This window comes from Electrophorus electricus, chromosome 2 (genome assembly GCF_013358815.1).
Source record: "Electrophorus electricus isolate fEleEle1 chromosome 2, fEleEle1.pri, whole genome shotgun sequence".
In the NCBI taxonomy this organism is placed as follows: domain Eukaryota; kingdom Metazoa; phylum Chordata; class Actinopteri; order Gymnotiformes; family Gymnotidae; genus Electrophorus; species Electrophorus electricus.
In genome coordinates, this window is record NC_049536.1 from 13,933,410 (window position 1) to 13,952,514 (window position 19,105).

At 55.1% G+C, this 19,105-nt stretch overlaps 2 protein-coding genes across 3 annotated transcripts in view; one reads left to right on the forward strand and one right to left on the reverse strand.

The window, feature by feature from the left end:
- The window catches only part of snd1 (staphylococcal nuclease and tudor domain containing 1), a 101,919-nt gene that overhangs the window by 36,039 nt on the left and 46,775 nt on the right, over positions 1 to 19,105 (forward strand). The window contains exon 16 of the mRNA XM_035523887.1: positions 2,248 to 2,351. Within this exon, the coding sequence (XP_035379780.1) occupies positions 2,248 to 2,351 (104 nt within the window). The remainder of the gene's footprint in view (positions 1 to 2,247; positions 2,352 to 19,105) is intronic.
- lrrc4.1 (leucine rich repeat containing 4.1) lies at positions 13,398 to 17,201 on the reverse strand. 2 transcript variants are annotated; one of them, XM_035523885.1, is made up of 2 exons: positions 17,101 to 17,201; positions 13,398 to 16,935 (listed from the first exon to the last, which is right to left on the reverse strand). In XM_035523885.1, exon 2 carries the CDS (start codon positions 16,205 to 16,207, stop codon positions 13,538 to 13,540), a length of 2,670 nt encoding a protein of 889 aa, XP_035379778.1. In that variant the 5' UTR covers positions 16,208 to 16,935; positions 17,101 to 17,201; the 3' UTR covers positions 13,398 to 13,537. The 2 variants fall into 2 exon arrangements, with proteins under 2 accessions (XP_035379778.1, XP_035379779.1); XM_035523886.1 differs by having other exon boundaries at positions 13,398 to 16,938.

Consider the following 19,105-nt stretch of genomic DNA (forward strand, 5'->3'; position numbering starts at 1 on the left):
CGCGACGCCGCCCCTGAGCCATGGAAGGGCAGGAAACGGTCGCATTTGCACATGAATGAATATTTAATTTCGGGTTCAGTCATAAGATCCAGCAGTCGGAGGATCGGGCGCGTGGGATTGCTTCATTTCTTTCCCGCCATTCAAGCGCCCGCGCCCCCGCTCCGCGCGCCACACTTGGCGCGCGAGATAATGAAGACGCACGCTCGTTCCGCCTCGCGGCCCCGGGCACCTCGGCGAGGGATTCGCTACCTTTGCGCCCCCCGCCTCGCCTCCCGCCCCCCGCCCCCCGCCTCGCCTCCCGCCCCCCGCATCGCCTCCCTGCTCTCGCTCTCGGGCTTTTGGCGTTTCTGCCTCGCCCTCGACCACGCGACGACACGTTTCAAGACTTAAAAAAAAAAAAAAAACCCGCCTCCCATCTCAACCGATCCGTCTGTTGAATAGACCAAAATCACGAACCCAAATGACAAAATTGTTCGCCACAGCAGTGGTCTATGTGCGACTTTGCTCATTTTCCGCTTTTTTTTTTTTTTTAGCTGAGCTGAGGAAATGAACGCTACTGATTGACGAGCAAGAGTGAAATCTGTTTGATTCGGTTCCTTCTAACTGGCAGGGTTGAGCCGAAGGGAGCCATCTGACCTCGGCTCTATGTCGATGACCGTGTGAAGTCATTAAGGTCCCCGTGAAAGCGAGGGACAGCCGGGCCCACCAGGCTGGCGGCCAGCGTTCAAATAGAAGCCTGCTTCCTTACACAGAAAGGACGTCTGAGCTTGATAAAGAAAATACATTTATGTTCAGTTTTCCGCGCTCGGTCGGCGGATTTTCCCCGAGAGGTGCTCGTTCTCCAGAGCTCGTACTGTTAGTAATTCAGGTTTCGTCCTGGCCTTTGGCAGCCCCTGTCTGCCTCTTGCCATTCCGAACCGGTTAAACGAATCCCGACTCTCTGAAATACCGCCGCCGGTAGTTGTGGAAATCGCCTGCCACCTTTGAGCAGGGTGGACGCTCGGAGCAATATAAATGCTAATCTAAAGACGATTTAGCCGCCATTAAAAGGTAATTGAGTTGTTTCATTTGGCCTGCACGGAATCCTACAGGATGCGTGTGTTTTGCCACTTTGTTTGCTCTTTGTTCCCGTGTCAGGAGCGCAGAGAAAGTTATCTGTTGAGGTAAGGGGAGGGATCGCGAGTAGCAAGGCTGGAGACTTGTTTTCTGCCTATTGACTTATTTATTTATCTATCAATTTATTTATTTATTTATTAAGGTCATATTCGACTTGGCCTTGATTTAAGCCTTAGATTGGGTTTTTGGTATCTGATGTTACCAAGGTCTTGACACTTGATGTGACTGGCAGTATGTTGGGATTTTGGATTTGTGTCTGTGTTGACAATAACACGAGGATTACTACGCGCTTCCTTAAAAGCATAAACAAGTGGGCGGGGGGTGGGGGGAATTACCAAGATGACTCCTCAGACCACATTGCCTCCTCATACGTTTAATTAGTTAATGTTACCTGCGGTTGTCGGTACTCTCCCTGGTCTTTACATGTCACCATGGTGACGTGACCCATGGCGGTCGAGCCCTGATTTGTGAGAGATGTTAGCACGTAGACCCGCGCCTGTGTAGTGCTTTTTTTACGCTTGGGTATAGACCCCGTGATGGTTCGGTGTGGTTGGTTTTTCTTTCTTTGTGGGAGGGGGTTATTGTTTGCTCAGGAGTCCTCGCACGAATATAAAGGAACCGAGCGTCCGCTATTGATTAGCTCCGTTAACAAGCGCAGCGGGATATTAGCACGAGGTTAACAGGTGCCGGCTGCCGCAGTCAATAAACGCGCGGTGTGCGCCACCAGCGAGCTTTCCGCAAAAGCTGAAGAACCCGATCGCAGCTGACAGCCCGGTGGAGCGTCTGACGACTAGCGAACTAAAACAGAAAAGAGAAAATTCATGTCCGTTACGGATTTGGGTTAGCAGCAGTTAATCTCATTGTTCTAATAACCGATGTTGTGTATCATAATGAGCGATTGCATAAACTCCCAAATGATCAGTTGTCCTGTGCGCTGCATTGCAGTGTGACGTTTGGACGTCGGTGTTCAGTGGCGTTGAGGCTCTTACCTGGGTAATGCTGAGCCATATGTCCACTACTACAGCTGGACCTGTGGCTGACTGACTGACTGCATGCTTTCAGTTGTTCCTCTCACTTCCTGATTCTGCTGTCTGACACTGTGTGTTTGTGTTTGTGTGTGTGTCTTCACAGGTATTGAATGTCCGCGAGGCTCACGGAACATCCCTGGTGGGATTGCGGAGCCGTTCAGTGAGGAGGCCATGCTCTTCACCAAGGAGCTGGTGCTGCAGAGAGAGGTAGGAGTACAGACGTGCAGCCCAGGGGAGCCCAGCGAAGGGGGTGGGACAGGAGACGTTGGGGATTGGATTGGTCTCTAAATCTATTCAAATCTATTGCTCAGTGGCTCTTTGCCATTTTGATTTTCGGATCCACTTCCGGGTTAATTTGGTCCTTTTTTCGTTTCGACGTCTGTGTGATTTATACTGTTATTAATCCTCTTGCAAGAGGGATCTTTTTCCTCTTGGGCGTCCGTTGGATTCCTCCCTCTGTCTAGAGCCGCCAACGGTCCTGCTGTACAGGTCTGCCTCCAGGTCTCCGGCGCCCAGCAACGCTGCGGCTCAGGGCGGCGTTAGAGTTTAGTAGGAAAGGCTGTCGCTCGTTCTCCCTCACACGCCAGCAGCCGTGCTTTTAGCGTGGTGTTGGACCGTCCGCGAGGCCGCTTGTCCGTGCGTGAGGTGGCCTGCCCCTCCGCAGCAGGAGGGGGGCCGGACCGGCCGCGGGGGGACGCTGGTCACGGCTGCGTGGAGCTGCTCTCTGCTGGGTTTAAGGCTGGCTCACCCACCCGAGCCTTGCACTAGATCAGTCTCCAGGTAGGCTGCTCCCGTTTTCAAGCCTGTGTTCCAGTCTCTTTTTAGAAGCCTCTATAGAAATTGTCCATTAGGAGCCAGTGATGAGACTTATGCAGGTGCTCGCGCTCTCTCGCGCTCTCTTTCTGCGCTTTTTGCTCATATCAGCTTTGTGCAGGAGTGAAACATCTGGCGTAGGAGACTCGATCTGATGAGTCCTCTATTACCTGCACTTGTCTTCCCTCTTGCGCATACACTCACAATCACTCACTCACCACACCTACACCTACACCTACTCATTCAACACTCGCGCACACCCCCCCCCCCCCCCCCCCCGCAGTGAGTGCTCCTCTTCCAGACCTCTCGTTGGTGGGGGGGGGTGAACGCTAACCCGCTGGAAAAGCTCGGCGGGTTCGTGTCGGTCGGGGGTTTAGTGGGGCGTTGGGACTGAGCCCGGAGGTAGCAGCGCCACTGAATGAGGAGAGAGAGATGAGAGCGCCGGTCACAGCACTGTGGGCTGAAATGATGAGGGGTCTGGAGTAAAGCTCATTTGAGCTTGCGCTTGTTGTTCGCTCCTTCTCTCTGTTCTCTCCATCTGTCATTCTCTCGCTCTCGCTCCCTCCCTCCCGCTCTCGCTCCCTCTCTCTCTCTTTCACTCTCTATCCCCTTCTGTATTTCCTTCTAACCTCAGTAAGTGTGCAGTCATGCGGTAAAGCAGAGGGTGGGCACTGATAGCGGTAGTAAAGGCAGTACTTCCACTGGCTCCTGCATAGTGCCTCCATAGCGTGTGTGTGTGTGTGTGTGTGTGTGAGAGAGAGAGAGAGAGAGAAAGTGCGTGGTTCCATAGCTGGCACACAGTCAAATCATGTCCTTTCTTACTGAAAGGAGAAGTGGATCTGTGCGTGCGCGCACATGCATGTGGGTTCTGTTGACTGGTTTTGCGATCTCATAACCACTGATCTGCTCCATGCCTGGGTGGACATCAGTAACATACGGAGTAGCCGTTTACACTCGAGCAGCCAAACATGGATCCGCTGCCTCCGAGGTGCTCGTGGGAGGAGCGACGAAACTCGCTCTGACCGAAAAGCCAAATCCGGACTTCAGAACGGATCGCCCGAAGCCGTCGTCCGTGCTCGGCCCCTGGGGGTTCCTTTATAGTGTAAGAGTTTTCCTTAAAGGCAAGAAGTACACGTTCTGCCTTTGCTATTTGCTAATGTATTGGATTTCTCAAAGTGCCCTGCACGTCGGTTCACTGACACTGGACATATTTCTCGTGAGTCACATTTCATAAGCGCTGCATTTCTCTTTCCCTTTCTATCTCTGTCATCTGTCTCTTTCTCTTAACCTCTCTCTCTCTCTCTCTCTCTCTCTCTCTCTCTCTCATAATTAATGGTGTGTTTACTGGCAGGACACACACATGGACACCCGGGTCCCTTGGGAAATGCCGTGTAGCAAAACCAAATTAGACGCTAAGACTGCAGCGTTGTTCACCACTTTAAAAGCACATGCGCACACACGCAAGTGTGCGCACACACACACACGCATGCTCACCACTTTGAAAGCACGCACACTCCACTGTAAATGTGTGTGCCGTTTTGAAGTGCTGCCTCATATGAGACTTTTCCACTCCAGATTAAGTTAACAGAACGCACTGGTTGCATAAATATATGAAGCTGCTTTCCCAGCCCATATTCTTTTGCAGTAGAACATTTAATTTTGGGCGTGCAGGAGAACTGTTCTCTTACTGTTTTGCTGTACTACTGCTGTAACATATGCAATACTTGCTGTGCAGCATCTGGGTTGGATTACATGTGCGTGGGGTATCTGCTCTGTTGGGGGTGCTGTACAGGATCTGAGTTGGATTAAGTGTGTGTGTGTGTGTGTGTGTGTGTGTGTGTGTGCTGTCCTCTCTGTTTGCAGTGCTGTGTGGTTTCAGTATGAGCATGATGTGCACCTGCCCTAAAGCTACTGTAAGGTTTTGGTTGTTTTTTTTTTAAAGTTTTTTATCTGAAAAACACTTCGGCTCCAGATGGCGGTCGCGGAAATAGTTGCACGGAGGAAAGCCAAAAACGGCGCGTCTCGGCCAGCGCTCTGGGAACGTCTGGATGGAGAGCGTAGGGTTGCGCCGAGGAAGTTGGCTTCTTCAGGTGCAGGACTGCTTGCCAGGAGCATAACGTCAGTGAGGGGGTGAGGTGGGTCGGTGCTGGGGTGAGTGAGGTGGGGCGGGTGTGGGTGAGAGGAGCGGGTTGTCGCGGTCCACTCACCCCTTCCCTGGAGCGCAGCGTGGCGGGCAGCACCCTGCCTCCCGGCCCTCGCGCACGACACGCGGGCTGCTTGGCAGCGTCCATTTGGTCAGCTCGCCCACCCGCGTTATTCTTTTTTTTTTTTACTGATTTGTTTGACTTTCTCCTCATTGGTGGATTCACTTGCAGGCCTTCAGCGTGGACCAAGGAGCGCTCTCGGGGACTTCGACTCGCCGGAGTGTTGCTAAGTGACCGGACGGTGAGAAATGGAGAGGGACATGGAGACACGGAACGAGCGAGCGGGAGGAGGGCAGCTCCTGGCTGCCTGAAGGAGTGCCTCCCCCCTCCCTCTCTTTCTCTCTCCCCCCTCCGTCCGCCTTGTGAAGGTGACATTTTGTCTGCCGTTGAAATGATGAGGGCCCCGATAGTGAAGCTTGTTTGAGCTTATAACGCTTGTTCGCATGGCGTGCACCCCGGTAGGCCGGACACGGCCTCCCCTCAGGCCGTGTGTGGCCTGCCCTGCCCTCTCCTGTGACCCTGCCACAGTGTGCTCACCACCAGACTGTTGTTTTTCCTCTGCCATTTGTTTATTTATTTATTTATTCCCCCCGCCCCTTACGGGAAAAAATAGAAGCAAATTAAAATGCAGTCATTAGCAGAGCCCGTGGAGAGTCGTGTCCTCAGGCTCGTGAGGTTGCAAATGGTGTGCTGGTGTGTACACACCCATACCCTCTACTTTCTCTCACACACACACACACACACACACACACACACACACGATCGCACTCCTCCCCCACTACTTTTTGGTCCGGTTTTCCTTCTGCGTGCGTGCCTCTCTGGGCTTGCAAGGCGGGGCCTGGCGCGTCCGTGGCCACATACAGGCTGCTGCGCGGCGCGGCACCCCAGCCGGGGCGCCCTATGGAGCCAAGCCGCGCCATCCACCCAACACTCCGGCTCCCTTCCGCACGCCTCTCGTCACGTCGCTTCCCGCTGACCACTGACTGGCACCCTTCCCCATCTCCGTCTTTGGTTGGTCGGCACCATTATGACCGTGGACATGGTTCCGTCGAGACGCCGGCGTCCAGATTGCCGACAGCGGTGCCGTTAACCATGGCACGCGCCGGCGGGAATGACCGGCTGTGGAGCCTACTGCTGGAGCTGGGGGCTGCTGTCCCCTCCGACACCCTGTGGAATTTTGTTAGAGCTGGAATGCACGCTCTGAAACACACACACACACACACTGTACAGTAGGGACTATGACTTCTGTTTGTGTGTCCTCTCTTCATTCTACATACTGCCTCTTTCATTGTTCTTCCTCTCCTGCAGTGCGTGCTCTCGCTTTGTCTCTCACACACAAGTTGTGATTTCAGTGCTCGGCCCAAGACCTCAGATGGCACAAGGGGTTTGGGGTGATAATTGTAGTGATTGTTAAGAGGACTTAAATACCACAGCATGTCCTCCACCTCCTGCCTCTAAACCCCCCCCCCCCCCAAAAATCACACATGCTCGGGTCCCGACGTAATCTTTTAATCCACAGCGTTGAGCTCGCGTTTATTGTGCGAAGAATTTTCGATTCAGCTCCTTGGGTAATTGTGTCCGGAAACTTAATGCCACACCCTACCCGTTCGGTGCCCGCACTGAGATGCCGGGCTGTTCGGAATGAACTGCAGGGGAGCTGTTAGACACCGTAAAGAGCCTCTCCGTGCTGTGTGTGAGATGGGGCTGGGCGGGGGGATTGGAGCCTCGTGGAGAGAGGGGATGGAGGTTGGGAGTTGGAGCATCTGGGCTGGCATGTCGTTTTTTTTGGCTCAGGCTCGTTGCAGGTGCGGAACAGGTGCTTTGGCCTTTATTTCGGACCCCCCGGACGCGGATACTCTCCCAGACGCCCACCACCCCTCCAGTGCTGGGCTTTAGGTCCGTGGCATCCATGGCAACGCGGCCTGGGAGCGCTGAGGTCAGAGCGGAGCACAGGCACCTGGCAGCAACTCTCCCCTGCTGAGCCAGCAGCACGGCTGCCCTCGGGATGACCCCGGGCCGGGGACGAGCGGCCACGGGAGGCCCAGTCGCCTTCTAAAGACCTCCAGGTTCCCCTGCTGCTTGGCTGTGGTAGTGTGTGTGTGTGTGTGTGTGTGTATGTGTGTCAGTCTTAAGCCAGCAGGCACGCTTCCCTTCCCGAAGTCTCACTCACCTGTGGTAGATCGAGCTCATGACAGAACGAAAGCACGTCCCCGTTTCTTTCTGGAACGTTTCCGTTCCTTTTTGTCTTTCGAGTCCCCTCACGCAAGCCACATAATAATCTCTTCCCTCTCCTTGCCCCTTTGCCATGCTGCAGGTCTTGCTCAGCTAAACGTACGTGGCCGTTAAGAGGCGCTTTGAAACGGGACTCTGCTGCGGAGCACTTCAATTCCCATATCACCCTGCTGTCAGTCAGCCAGTTAGTCACATGACGTTAGTCACACGAAAGGAAAACGACGGATCCCGCGACAGACTGCAGCCAGTAACCTGACGCAGAAACGCACAGTCCTTGAGTATGTTTGGAGAGGCAGGAGGTGCCAAGTGGTGTTAATTAAAGCTCACGTTTTATTGACTACAAGCAGATCCGCAACTCTCTCTCTGTCTCTCACACATACAAACCGTTCCCTCCGTTCTGTGTTTGGCACAGTGGCTTTGCTCGCACATGCGTACGTGCATCCCGGCGTGTAGCTTTGCTGTGCTTGCGTGGCGACGACGCTAATGACCTGATAATGGCTCCGTTTGTCGCGGAGTGGGGTGGAGGGGGGCTAGCAAGCCGTTGCCAGGGGAAGTGGGAGTCGAAAAGCGTGCCAGGCCTGCCTGATTCAACCCCATCCCCCTACGTGCCAGCCCGCAAAATACCTAGATGCCAGACGCTATCTTGGGAGGAAGGGCCCGGCGAAAGCATGCGAGCGCGTCCGTTTTTCGCCAGCCCGTACCGCTCCGGGAAACGGCGGGCGTCTTGCACGCAGCCACGGGCAAACCCGCCCCCTCTGCCGGCCTCAGACCCGGCTCTCTGCAGTCGGGTTGGCCTCCCACTCTCCTGGCCAGTCCATGCGTCTTCCCGCGCCGTCGCAGCCGCGTCAGCGCGCCCAGGGCTGCGTTTACCCGCTACCGGCTACGGGCGGCTGAAGGCTGATTAGCGAGCACTCCTGTCGGGAGTGCGTGGGCAGGCGGGCGGGCGGGTGGGAGGTTTATAGTGTGTATAATCAGAAGGCGGTAAGCGTTTCCGAGAGGGGACGGCGTGTGGTAGCGTACCCTCCAAGTCGTGCGCGATGTCGCCCTTGCGTTTAATTAGCCTGTCGCACCCGACGGTAAACGGCAGAGAGGGGGCTGCTGTTCACATGGTGGGGGGGCTTTAATTAGACCCCCCCGGGCGTCTGTAATAACAGCTGGGTTGACTCGATGTCTGAGGTCTTTATATGTCCAGAGTCTAATCTGGACAGGGTGGGGGCGGATTGTTCACGCAGTCGATCTGCTGGTAACGCGAGCTGCTAATCCCCTGAACCGGGGGGCCGATGAGGCGATGTACGTGGTGGCTTATTTTCAGATTATGCAAAAGCCTTCCAGCATTAGCGCACCACCTTCCTGCTTCGTAAAATAGGGCAGTTCGGAGCGGCGCCCGATTCAGTCAGCGGTGCTCTGTTTTCTGCTCTGCCGGCCCTCAACTGCTCTGTGCAGAGCGCTCTCTCCGGTAGCCCACGTGCTTGGGGCCCCAAGAGTGCCAAAACCACCCTGCAAACTGGGACTCGTCTGCTGCATATAAACCAGCCAATGCATCCAAGAGTTAACGGCATACGTCTGAAGCTCCTTTTATCACAATATCATTTAAGTAATTATGTGCGGTTCAATAGCTTTAGAAATTATGACCACAATTAATCATGGTAAAATGAGCTTGCTGTTTTACGAACTACGTTTCCCAAGATGCACCAGTCCCATCACCCCAATCCTGTCCTTAAGCCTGGCCTCGCGCACCAACCCTTGAACCTTGCAGCACTCTTCCAGTGAGTTTAACGTCACAAACGGATGGGGAAATGGGATGAGTTACTCATCCATTTGATACTTCGCTTACCAACGGGAAGCTTAGTAGTGTCTTATCCAATGAAAGTGAAGGTACTAGTTTCACAAACACCCCCCCCCCCCCCCCCAAAAAAAACCCCAGGATTATTAAAAAATAACCATGAAGAGAAATTGGAAAAAAAAAAAAAATTTCTTTAACCTTAGGAACCATTAGACACTCGGTTGAAGCGAGTACCTTATTAAAGGATTTTCAATGAGGAAAGAGCATGTTTGGCTTATTAGGATATAAGGTGCATGAAGTCCATATAAAGTCTACCTGAGGTGTCTACACCCATCTAGATAAAAAAGCCTGGAGTTTCTCCTTAATTGGCTGTTCTCTTTCTTTAATGATCTTTGTCTTCTCTCAGTGTTCTTGCTCTCAACAGCAGCAGTGCGCTAATGCTACACCGACGGCGAATCACCGAGACTTTGATAAGCTCCAGTTTTAAGCAGCTTCCTTGTTTAATCCCCTCCCGCTGTTTGAAGCTGACTGGAGACGTCCGTCAGGTGCGACCTGCATGCTGCGTCGGAGCAAAGCTGTTCCACCGCTCCCCATGTCGTTTGCACCACGCTAGAATGGGAAACGGGGCAGGCCGGCTCGATTGGCATCGCCACCGTGCTGCCGTGGCGATGCTCCGGAACATAACCTGAGCTCGTGGGCCGTGTGGAACGCCGCGTGGGCTGGCGCGCGACCTTTCTGGCTCGTGTTTGTGAACGGGGCTTTGGTGCATGCTATGATGCATGGTACTCCACCCTCTCTCACCCGCGAAACACACACGGCTGCGTCAGGCGATTGCGCATGGCTCTACCTGGACCTGCCCGTGCCCTGAGACGCAGACGAGAACAAACGCTGGCACCTCACGAGCTGCCCTTGGCGTTACGGAACTCTCCGAATCACACCGCCTAAACCCCCTCCCCAAATCCCAACTAAACTCTTCCCTTGTGCCTCGCGTAAGAAGCACAGAATAGAGAGGCAGACAGAAGTGCATCCAGTAAACATCTGTTCCCGAATCTCACCCCCCCCGGGACGAAGGCAGACAAGGTTGGCCAATGACGGGACCACTTTCACGTGCGGCTGGGAAATCTACGGATATCCAGTAATCCCAGGCAGCAAACACGTTTAACCCTGGAAAATGGCTTGTAAACGAGCGGTGTTGGACGCTTCTTTTCTGGAAGCGACACGGGTCATGTGCTTTCCAAAGGCTTTGTGGACTAAACTTTTCTTTTTTCTGTTCTGGAGATGAAGCCCTCTGCTCTTTCATCTTCGCATGCTGAAAGATCATCTGGCAAAATGATTTTATTTCAAAGCTAAATAGAACCAATAAAAGCGCTAAAAGCATGAATAAATGAAACATCAGATGTGTCTACTATAAAGTCCCTTTTTTTTTTTTTTTAAACCATCAAGCATTTTGACTGCTAAAATAAGACAAAGCCAAAGACTGATACCATTAATAACAGATCCAGCTGCCAGAGCTGACCGTGTTATTCCGTAATAACGCGTGAATAATGCATGACCGTGTCTCCCCACGGCATCTTGTGAAGCGTCTCGTCGGAACCCCCCCCCCCCCCCCCCCCCCCCCCACACACACACACACACACACAAACACACACACACCCAGCCCCTCTGTGTTTTCCTCTCCGGGCCATGCGAGGTTTGCGCTCTGACCCAGCGACTGCCTTTGTGTTGCGCTCAGTCACTGACATCGTTATCTCGGCTCCATCTGCGCTGGTGGAGAGCCCCCCCCCCCCCCAAATCTCCTTCATCTACGCTCCTTACTGATCGCCCCAGTAACCGTCTCCCCTCTCCGGATCGGGAGCCAGATCTTAATTCCCGGGCGGCTCGGAACTTCCGCAGCCTCTCTCTTCCCAGCCCCCAAGTATGCCATTTAAAAAAAACAAAAAAAAACAAAAGAGAGTAGGTTTTACATTTTTAAAACATTTTATTTCAGCTTTTTACTGTTCTTTTCATGTAGCAGGTGGAGCAGTATAAAGAAATCTTCAGACGTCTCAGAATAAATGCCATTTTTAAGCGCCATCCCACATCCACCCTCTCCATGTCCCCCCCCCCCCTCTCTCTCTCTCTCTCTCTCTCTGTCTCTCTCTCTCTCTCTCTCTCTCTCTCTATCTATCTATCCCCACTGAGCTCTGATCTGTTTGCTAACATACAGCCTCATGCCCCTTTTGCCAAATCGCTTCCTAATTGCGAGCGAGACGCACTGTGGAGGCAAATGGCCTGCCTGGCTACGTCTGCCAGACGGCAGCATGTGAGAAAAGCGTGCGCGCTCTCTCCTTCCCTTTCTTGCTGTCCCTCTCGCTCTCCTTTCTCTGACTCTGTCCATCCCTTTGATCCGTTAAATACAAGGCTCGGTGGCGCGGACGCTGCGCAATCATAGCTTGACCTTAAACAGCAGCAGGCGGGGGACGCAACTGTAGGGTCTAACGTCGTCGCTGCAACTGCGAAACGGCCGGCGCAGTCCTGACCAAGCAGAGCTCCACCTCGTCGCGGCCCTCCTCACCGCCAGAGCGCCTTCGGCCGAGCAGCGCGGAAGCCTGACTAGTGCGTTTGTCCCGTGTGTGTTCGCTCGCTCGACCGGACCGTACGCAAGCGCGTTGTTTACGCAGCTCTAACCAGCCAGCTCGTGTGTGTGATTGCCGGGCAGCTAGATGGGGTCGACGGTGGCAGGCCCTCCAACCAGCCACAAGACAAAGCCGCTCAACAGGACGCAGCCACACACACACACACACACACACACACGCACGCGCGTGCGCGCGCACACCTTGACGCGCGCGGTGGAATAGCCGAATGTGCCCAATCAATTATCATTTAATCAGCCTTTAATCTCTGACAGCCTGTGCCTGCTCAGCTCGTAATGCTTTTTCGACACAAGCGTGCATTCCGTGTTATGATTCCCTAATGCACCAGCAATTTGTCACCAGCTTTGTCTTTCTCTCTTCCTGCGTTTCGTTTATCCGCGGGCGAGGGCCAGCCCTTAAGCACACACACTAAGCAAGCTGACGTTCCGCAGAAGGCGAAAGACCTCTCCGACGCGCGGGGGGTGGTATGACAGCCTCACCAGCCCGTACGCGTCCTAGTGCTGCGTTGCGGCACAGGCCCTCCCGAAAGAGAAGGCGGGTGATTTATTACGCTTCCGCCTCGTGCGCGCCGCACCATCCACGCAGCTCCACCGTTTGGAGAGCTTGTCGGGAATGCCCCGAAAAGAGAACCACGGGCCGAGCTCGATCGCGCAAGGACGCTCCGGTTTTCCGGACCTGATCGCCGGCGCGTCGTCCCCCGTTTCAAAAGCGCCTCAGTTGCCAAAGCCAGCCAAACGGCATCACTCCAGCACGCTCAAAGGCGCGCCAAGTTTCCTGCTCACGGTTTCCTGCTCTCGACACCTTTCTTATTTTCCGCCCCCTTGAAAAAGTAAGCGCCGCGCGAACGCTCCCCCACGCCAGCTGTTCGCCTGCTGCTGACGCAAACCCCCCCCCCCCAATGCCTTAAACGACTTTTTAAGTCGGGGGGGCAGAAAAAAAAAACCCACAGCAGCTCGGCGTTAATCACGTAAACAGAGCGCGTCCACCGCTGCTCCTGAAGGGGCTCGTTGAGGCTTAATCTCATCCAGCAGCGGCGGGGTTAACGGCTAACTGCAGTTCTGCTGCAGTGGCTGGAGCCTTCGGCTGATCGCTACGGTACGGAGCAGACGCACGAGATGTGGGGAGGTGGTGGGGGGAAATAATCATTTTTTTTTTTTCTTCATCCAAAAATCTTTTTTTATTGCATTTTTAACATTTGGCACAGTACAAATTCATGGTGCTTACAAGATAAATCTGTAAAGATCGGCATGGACCTTTTTTCTTTTTCCCTTAAAGAAAGACTGTTCTGTATAAATGTTTTTCCCCCTTTTCATTGCATTCTCTGTAGCATGGTTTAGAAATCCCACAGAATGCCCTTTTGAAAACAAGACTATCCTCATCTCTTAAACTCAAGACAAACTCATCTTTTTAAATAGAAGTTACAAGTTAGAAAATAGTTTCATTTAGATTTTTTTTAATATAATCTGCTTCTCTATGACCAGCCCATGGTAGTTTCAATTCTTTCCATATATATATTTATTTATAAGCATGTACAACAAGAAATCAGTCTTTTATGCACGCTGTACAAAAATTTGAGTTCTCGTCTCTCTTTTTTTTAAATGTTTTTTTTATTATCCATCTCGGTGCATCCTATTGCATGTTTTTATCAGGGAGGGCCACTGGTGGGGTTGTGGGTAGGGGCTAGCAAGCTTGGCCAGTGCGACCCCGTGGGCAAGGGCTCGTGGAGGGCTAGATTTGAGTCTCTTGTACTTTCTCTTTTGTGTGTGTCTTTATGATGAAGGGCTCAGGAATGGGGCTAACGGCACTGGGCAAGGTCCGGGGGAGGGAGTTCCCCACGCCGCTGGGCTCCGTCCATTTAGCTGCGTGTCCTCCTGGCTTATAGGTGTTGTACTTGGTCTTCAGAGTGCTGTAGTCAAGTTTATGAGGGCTGTAGTCCTCTTTGCAGGGGCTGTAATCCATTTTGGGCTTGTGGTCCGCTTTGTGGCCGACGTACTCCGCCCCGAGCGGGCTGTAGGCGGCCTTAAACGCGCCGTAGTCCGTGCTGAAAGGAGCGCAATCCATCTTGAAGGGGCCGTAGTCGGTGGCGGCTTTGTGGGGAGGGAAATCGTTTTTGGGCTTGTGCGTACTATAGTCCATTTTGGGTTGGTGAATGCTGTAATCTGCTTTAAAAGGGCTGAAGTCCGGTTTGACAGTTTGGGATTTGTAGTCAGGCTTGTGAGTGGCGTACGCAGGCTTGTAAGGACTCTGGTCGGGTTTTTTGTGTACGTGATAATCGGGCAATGATCTGTGAGTGTAGTCTGACGGCGATGTGTGAGGGCTGTAGTCCATGGATGCTTTATACGTGTTATAATCCGATTTGGGCTTGTGTGTGGCGTAGTTGTCCATCTTGGGGATCTGGATGCTGTACTCTGATTTGGGTTTGTAGGTGCTGAAGTCGGGTTTGGGTCTGTGGACGCTGTAATCTGACTTGAGTTTGCAAGTGCTGTAGTCCGTTTTAGGCTTGTGGAAGCCGTGGTCTGACTTGTGGGTAATGTAGTCCAATTTGTGAATGTTGTTGTGGTCCCTTATCTCAGGTAAGGTCAGTGGCCCTTCTCCCGGTATACTGGCAGCAGACGCAGGCGGCGGGAGGTCTTCCTCGTCCACGTGGATAATCTCCACAGTCCTGGCCGCGGCCACCGTGCTCCTCTGTTGATGCCGCTTCCGCAGTTTGTAGAAGACGATTAACATGATCGCCGCCAGCAACGTCACTGCCACGAAACAGCCGATGATGATCTTGGTGGTCTTCATCACCTCGTCTAGGCTGGTGCCGGCGGGGTTGGGCGGCTTGCCCGTCGTCTTCTTCGAGGCCGGCGCGGCCGAAGGCCATCCGGGCGGCGCGTTGGTGCTCTGGAGGAGGACCGTGGGCGTGGAGATGAAGACTGGCTGGAAGGCGGAGGGCGAGGCCGTGGTAGTGGAGGCGCCCACGCCCGCCGCGTCCGTTGCCGCCACCGCCTTGGACTTGGGCGCCTCGGACACGGTGCTCGTCACCTCCACCGTGACGGTGGTGAAGTAGCTGAGGTTGGATGTGTTCAGCTCCGCCGCACTCACGTTCAGGTAGGCGGAGGCATTGGAGCGCCCGGCCGCGTTGGACACCATGCAGGTGAACATGCCCGTGTCTCCCGGCTGCACGGCGGAGAAGTTGAGAGTCCCATCGTTGAGCACGGTCACCCGAGGGCGGGCGGACGCGTGCGTGAGCACGGCGCCGTCCGGCAGGAGCCACCGCACCGACGACATGGCCGCCGTCCGACACCGCAGCTCGGCCACGCGCCCGGCGGAGATGTTCAAGTCCCTCGGGGCATCGGCGATGAAGGGCGCGGAGCACTGCATCGCCCCCGCCTCACCCCGATCGGCCTCCGCTATCTGCCGGCCTCGCATGTGCGCCGGCGAGTGGCACCTGCCGCAGCAGGTGGAGTTGGTGGGGATGTAGGCACGCAGCCACCCCGCCAGCCACAGCAAGTCGCAGCCGCAGTTCCAGGGGTTGTGGTGGAGGTGTATCTCCACCAGGTGCCTCAGCGGGGCAAAGAGGTCGTGGGGCAGGGAGCTCAGGTTGTTGTGGGCCAGGTTCAGCTCCGCCAGCGAGGCCAGGCCGTCGAACGCGTTGCGCTCGATGAGCGCCACATTCGAGTTCATGACCCACAGCTTCCTGAGCGACGCCAGTCCCCTGAAGGAGCTTGGCGTGATCTCTGGGAAGAAGTTCTCCGAGATCTCCAGCTCCTCCAGCGCCACCAGCGGGCTCAGGTTGGGTATCTCGCCTCGGATGTTGCACATGCCCAGGTTAAGGTACTTGAGGTTGACCAGACCCTCGAAGGCCCCCTCGGAGATATACTCGAGCTTGCGCAGCTCGCCCAGGTCCAGCCGCATGAGCGAGGGTACGCGGTTGAAGGCGTACGACGGGATGCTCTCGACGGGGTTGTTCCTGAGCCACAGCTCCCGCAACTTGGACAGGTACTCGAAGGCGCCGCTGGGCACCACCGTGAGGCGGTTGTCGAAGAGCTCCAGGGTGCTGAGGCCGCTGAGGCCGTTGAACGCGCCAACCTCGATCTGCCGGATCGCGTTGCGGCCCAGCTGCAGCACCTCCAGGTGGTGGAGGTGGCGGAAGGAGTCGGCCTGCACCGCCTCGATGGCGTTCTCCATCAGGTTGAGGTGCCGGGCGTTGGCGGGGATGCCCGGCGGCACGCGGGTCAGGCCGCGGCGGGTGCACACCACCTTGCTGAGCTGGCTACTGCAGGAACAGACGGGCGGGCAGCCCTGGACCCCCGCCGCGCCTCCCGGCGCCGCCGCGGCCGTGCTCGCTCGCACCGCGAGGAAGACGACACAGAGCAGGGCTCGGCGCACAGCTACCCGCCCCAGCAGACTCATGGTGTGGCACGTTCATAATTCAGCATCGTCCGGGGGGAGGGGGTGTGGAGAGGGGCGCGGGGTGACGGCGGCTATCGGGGAGTAGAAGCGGGGAGCAGTGAAAAGTGGGGGGAGGGGGAGAGGTCCGTATTGGGCTAAAGCAGAGCTGGCCCTACCCTGGGTTAAGCAACACACTGTCTTGCTTTTCCATTTACTTGGCTGGAGGGGTGGTGTATTTTCAGTGACCAGCGTGAGCGCGAAGGAGAAGGGGGGGGGGGGTTTAAAAAAAAAAACAAAACAAAGGGCAAGTAGTATGAAATGGAAGGAACGGGCAGACTTTATGTAGAAAAAGCGTTGGCAAGGCCAGACACCTACCTCAGTGGTTTATAGGTCCGGTTTTTTTTTGTTTGTTTTTCCAACCTCAACACAGATGCGGCTTTAATTTTTAGCGGTTCATATATCCAAAGGAGAAGCAAAGCCTTCCTTTTTTCTTTTTCTTTTTTTAAGTTAGAGAGCGCAAGAGAGGAACGAGGAATGACAAAACGACCCCTAGTAAATCCACAAAGGCGCATCCGAGGGAAAACCGACGGAGCCGGAGGCCCGAGCTTTACGGAAGGATAGCATTCCAGTTTCGCCCGCGGAGACACGTCCCCTTTGCCTGGTGCGCGGGTAAACGTCCTTGGGAAGCGCTTCTCGACGCTGGCGCCAAGTACCTTTCCCGAGTCTCCATAGTAGGACGCCCACACATGCTGCTGAACCAAAGGCAGAGGGGGATAAAGAATGGGAAGAGGGATGGAAGGAGGGGGGGAAGGAGGAAGAATGAGAATTCCAGTCTTTTCAAAAGCTCCTTTTGTTTAAAAAGAAAGAGAAGGCAGCCCCCCCCCCCCCCTTCCTGCCGAGTCTGTTCCACTCACTTTTCCCGTCGCTGTTCTCGCTCCCTCCGAGACGCGTCCACTCAGAAAGGCTGCGTGACCCACACTGCGGTCGCCGGGTCCTCTCTCCTCCCCTCAGCCGGTCCAGCGCCCCGGCTCGCCGCCCGCCGCCGCCTCCACCCGGTAATCCGTGAATTTCCCGAAAGCAAAGGGGGAGCGGACGTGGCTCGTGGGTGGGTGGGGGGGGGGGGTCGCAGGTCGGGGGTTGTCGCGGGGTGGGGGCGGGGGGGCTTGGCAGCGCCCGTAGCCGTGGAAGCAGGAGCGCGGTAAGAGAAAGCTCTGTCCTGTGCTCCCACCAACGCGAGCGCGAGCGCTCCCCGGAATGAGGGAGAGAGAAAGAGGTGAGAGCGGGAGAAAGGGGGAGAGAGAGAGAGCGAGAGAGAGAGAGCGAGAGCGCGTGTCTCCTCCCCTCCTGTGACGTAGTACCGATTTTTATTTATTTATTTTTGAAGAAAATATCCGTGGAGCCGCGGAGCTGCAGCGGCGTCCCGATCAGAGAGCGGCGTGCCAGAGCTCAGCCCCTCGCCTCCTGCGCCGGTGCCTGGCTCGAGCTGCCGGATGAGCGCTGTGGCGAGGGAGAAGTGCGTCCCCACGGCAACAGCATTCTCTCTCTCTCTCTCTCTCTCTCTCGCTCACCCTTCCTCCCTCTCTCTCTTTAACCCTGTGGGTCCCGGCTTAATCCTGCTCCCGATGCTTTTGTCCGGCGTGTTCCGCCACGCTGTAGCGGGCGGCCGGGACACACGGGGCTTGTACGCTCACTCTCCCTTTTGTCCTTCAGTGGGAACGTGAACGTACTGCTGACGCATCCTACTTCAAACAGTGCATTGGTTTGATGCAGTGTTTTTATGCATTAACTCCTCTCCGCCCACACTCCCCCCCCCCCCCTCTCTCTCTCTCTCTCTCTCTCTCTCTCTCTCTCGCGTGCAGTCACACACACACACGTTCTCTCTTTCCTGCACCACCACCACTACCCCCAAATGCACACACTGACACACCAGCAACCCTCTCCCTCTGGTTTGTTTGTTTGCTTCATTTTTCTCTGATCTTTTGTTTGCTCTCTCTCTCTCTCTCTCTCTCTCTCTCTCTCTCTCTCATATATATATTCCTTCTCTGGCCTCTTGGGGTTAATGGAAAGTGGCTTCTGTTAACTAGCGCCGATCTGCTCTAGAGAAGCTGTTGTCCTGGTGGCCACGTCTCCATGTGCTGGGAAAGGGGCATCATAGATGCAGTTGAGCTGATGAACGATTGATTGCGTGTTTCTCTCTCTCCCCCCCCCCCAAAAAAAAACCCTCCCCTGTCCTTTGAAACAGGCCTCGGGTTATGTGATGCCATTTTGTCACAAAGGGTTTGTAGCATTGCTGGCTAAGCTTAGAGACTTGGTCAGCGTGCGTGCTCCAAGACAAACGTGTAGAGCGGAGGGACGTGCACATCACTCACTCCAGGGCGACGGAGTCTCTTGGACGCCACCCAGGGGATCTCCGGCCTGCACGGGGCTTTGTCTTGCACCCCCCCCCCCCCCCTCCATCACTCCGTCCCTCCATCTGTTTTACCCTCGCTCTCCCTCTCCATAACTACAAGCCACCCCTCCCCCGTGCCTCACTTCCCATCGCTCTCTCCTTCTCCGTTTTACCCCCCCCCCCCCCACTTCCACGATTTAAATCTCTTCCCACCCATGCCAGAGTTCAGACGGCACCGGGATGGGACGTGCGCGGGACGCGCCGTTTCCGAACAGTCGCCTGTCGCCCGGGGAGACTTCTGGCCAGCGGCGCTCTTTCAGAGGCCCAGCCCCCGCGCTCGGCCTTCGCGTCCCGCTGCCCGCTCTTCAGGAGAGCTCTGCGCCGGAAGGATGCGTTCCAAACGCTCGTCTCCACGCTCAAGCCACGAAGCCCTAGTGCCCTGAGGCACGTTCTTAAATAGTACCGCACCGGGGGTAGCTGCTGGTTAGTGATTTTTCTTGTGTGTGAATGGGGCATCATAGTGGCAGTCA

What these genes read in the sequence shown, in the direction of transcription:
- lrrc4.1 (XM_035523885.1), bottom strand. Translation starts at nt 16,207, where the DNA reads ATGAGTCTGCTGGGGCGGGTAGCTGTGCGCCGAGCCCTGCTCTGTGTC.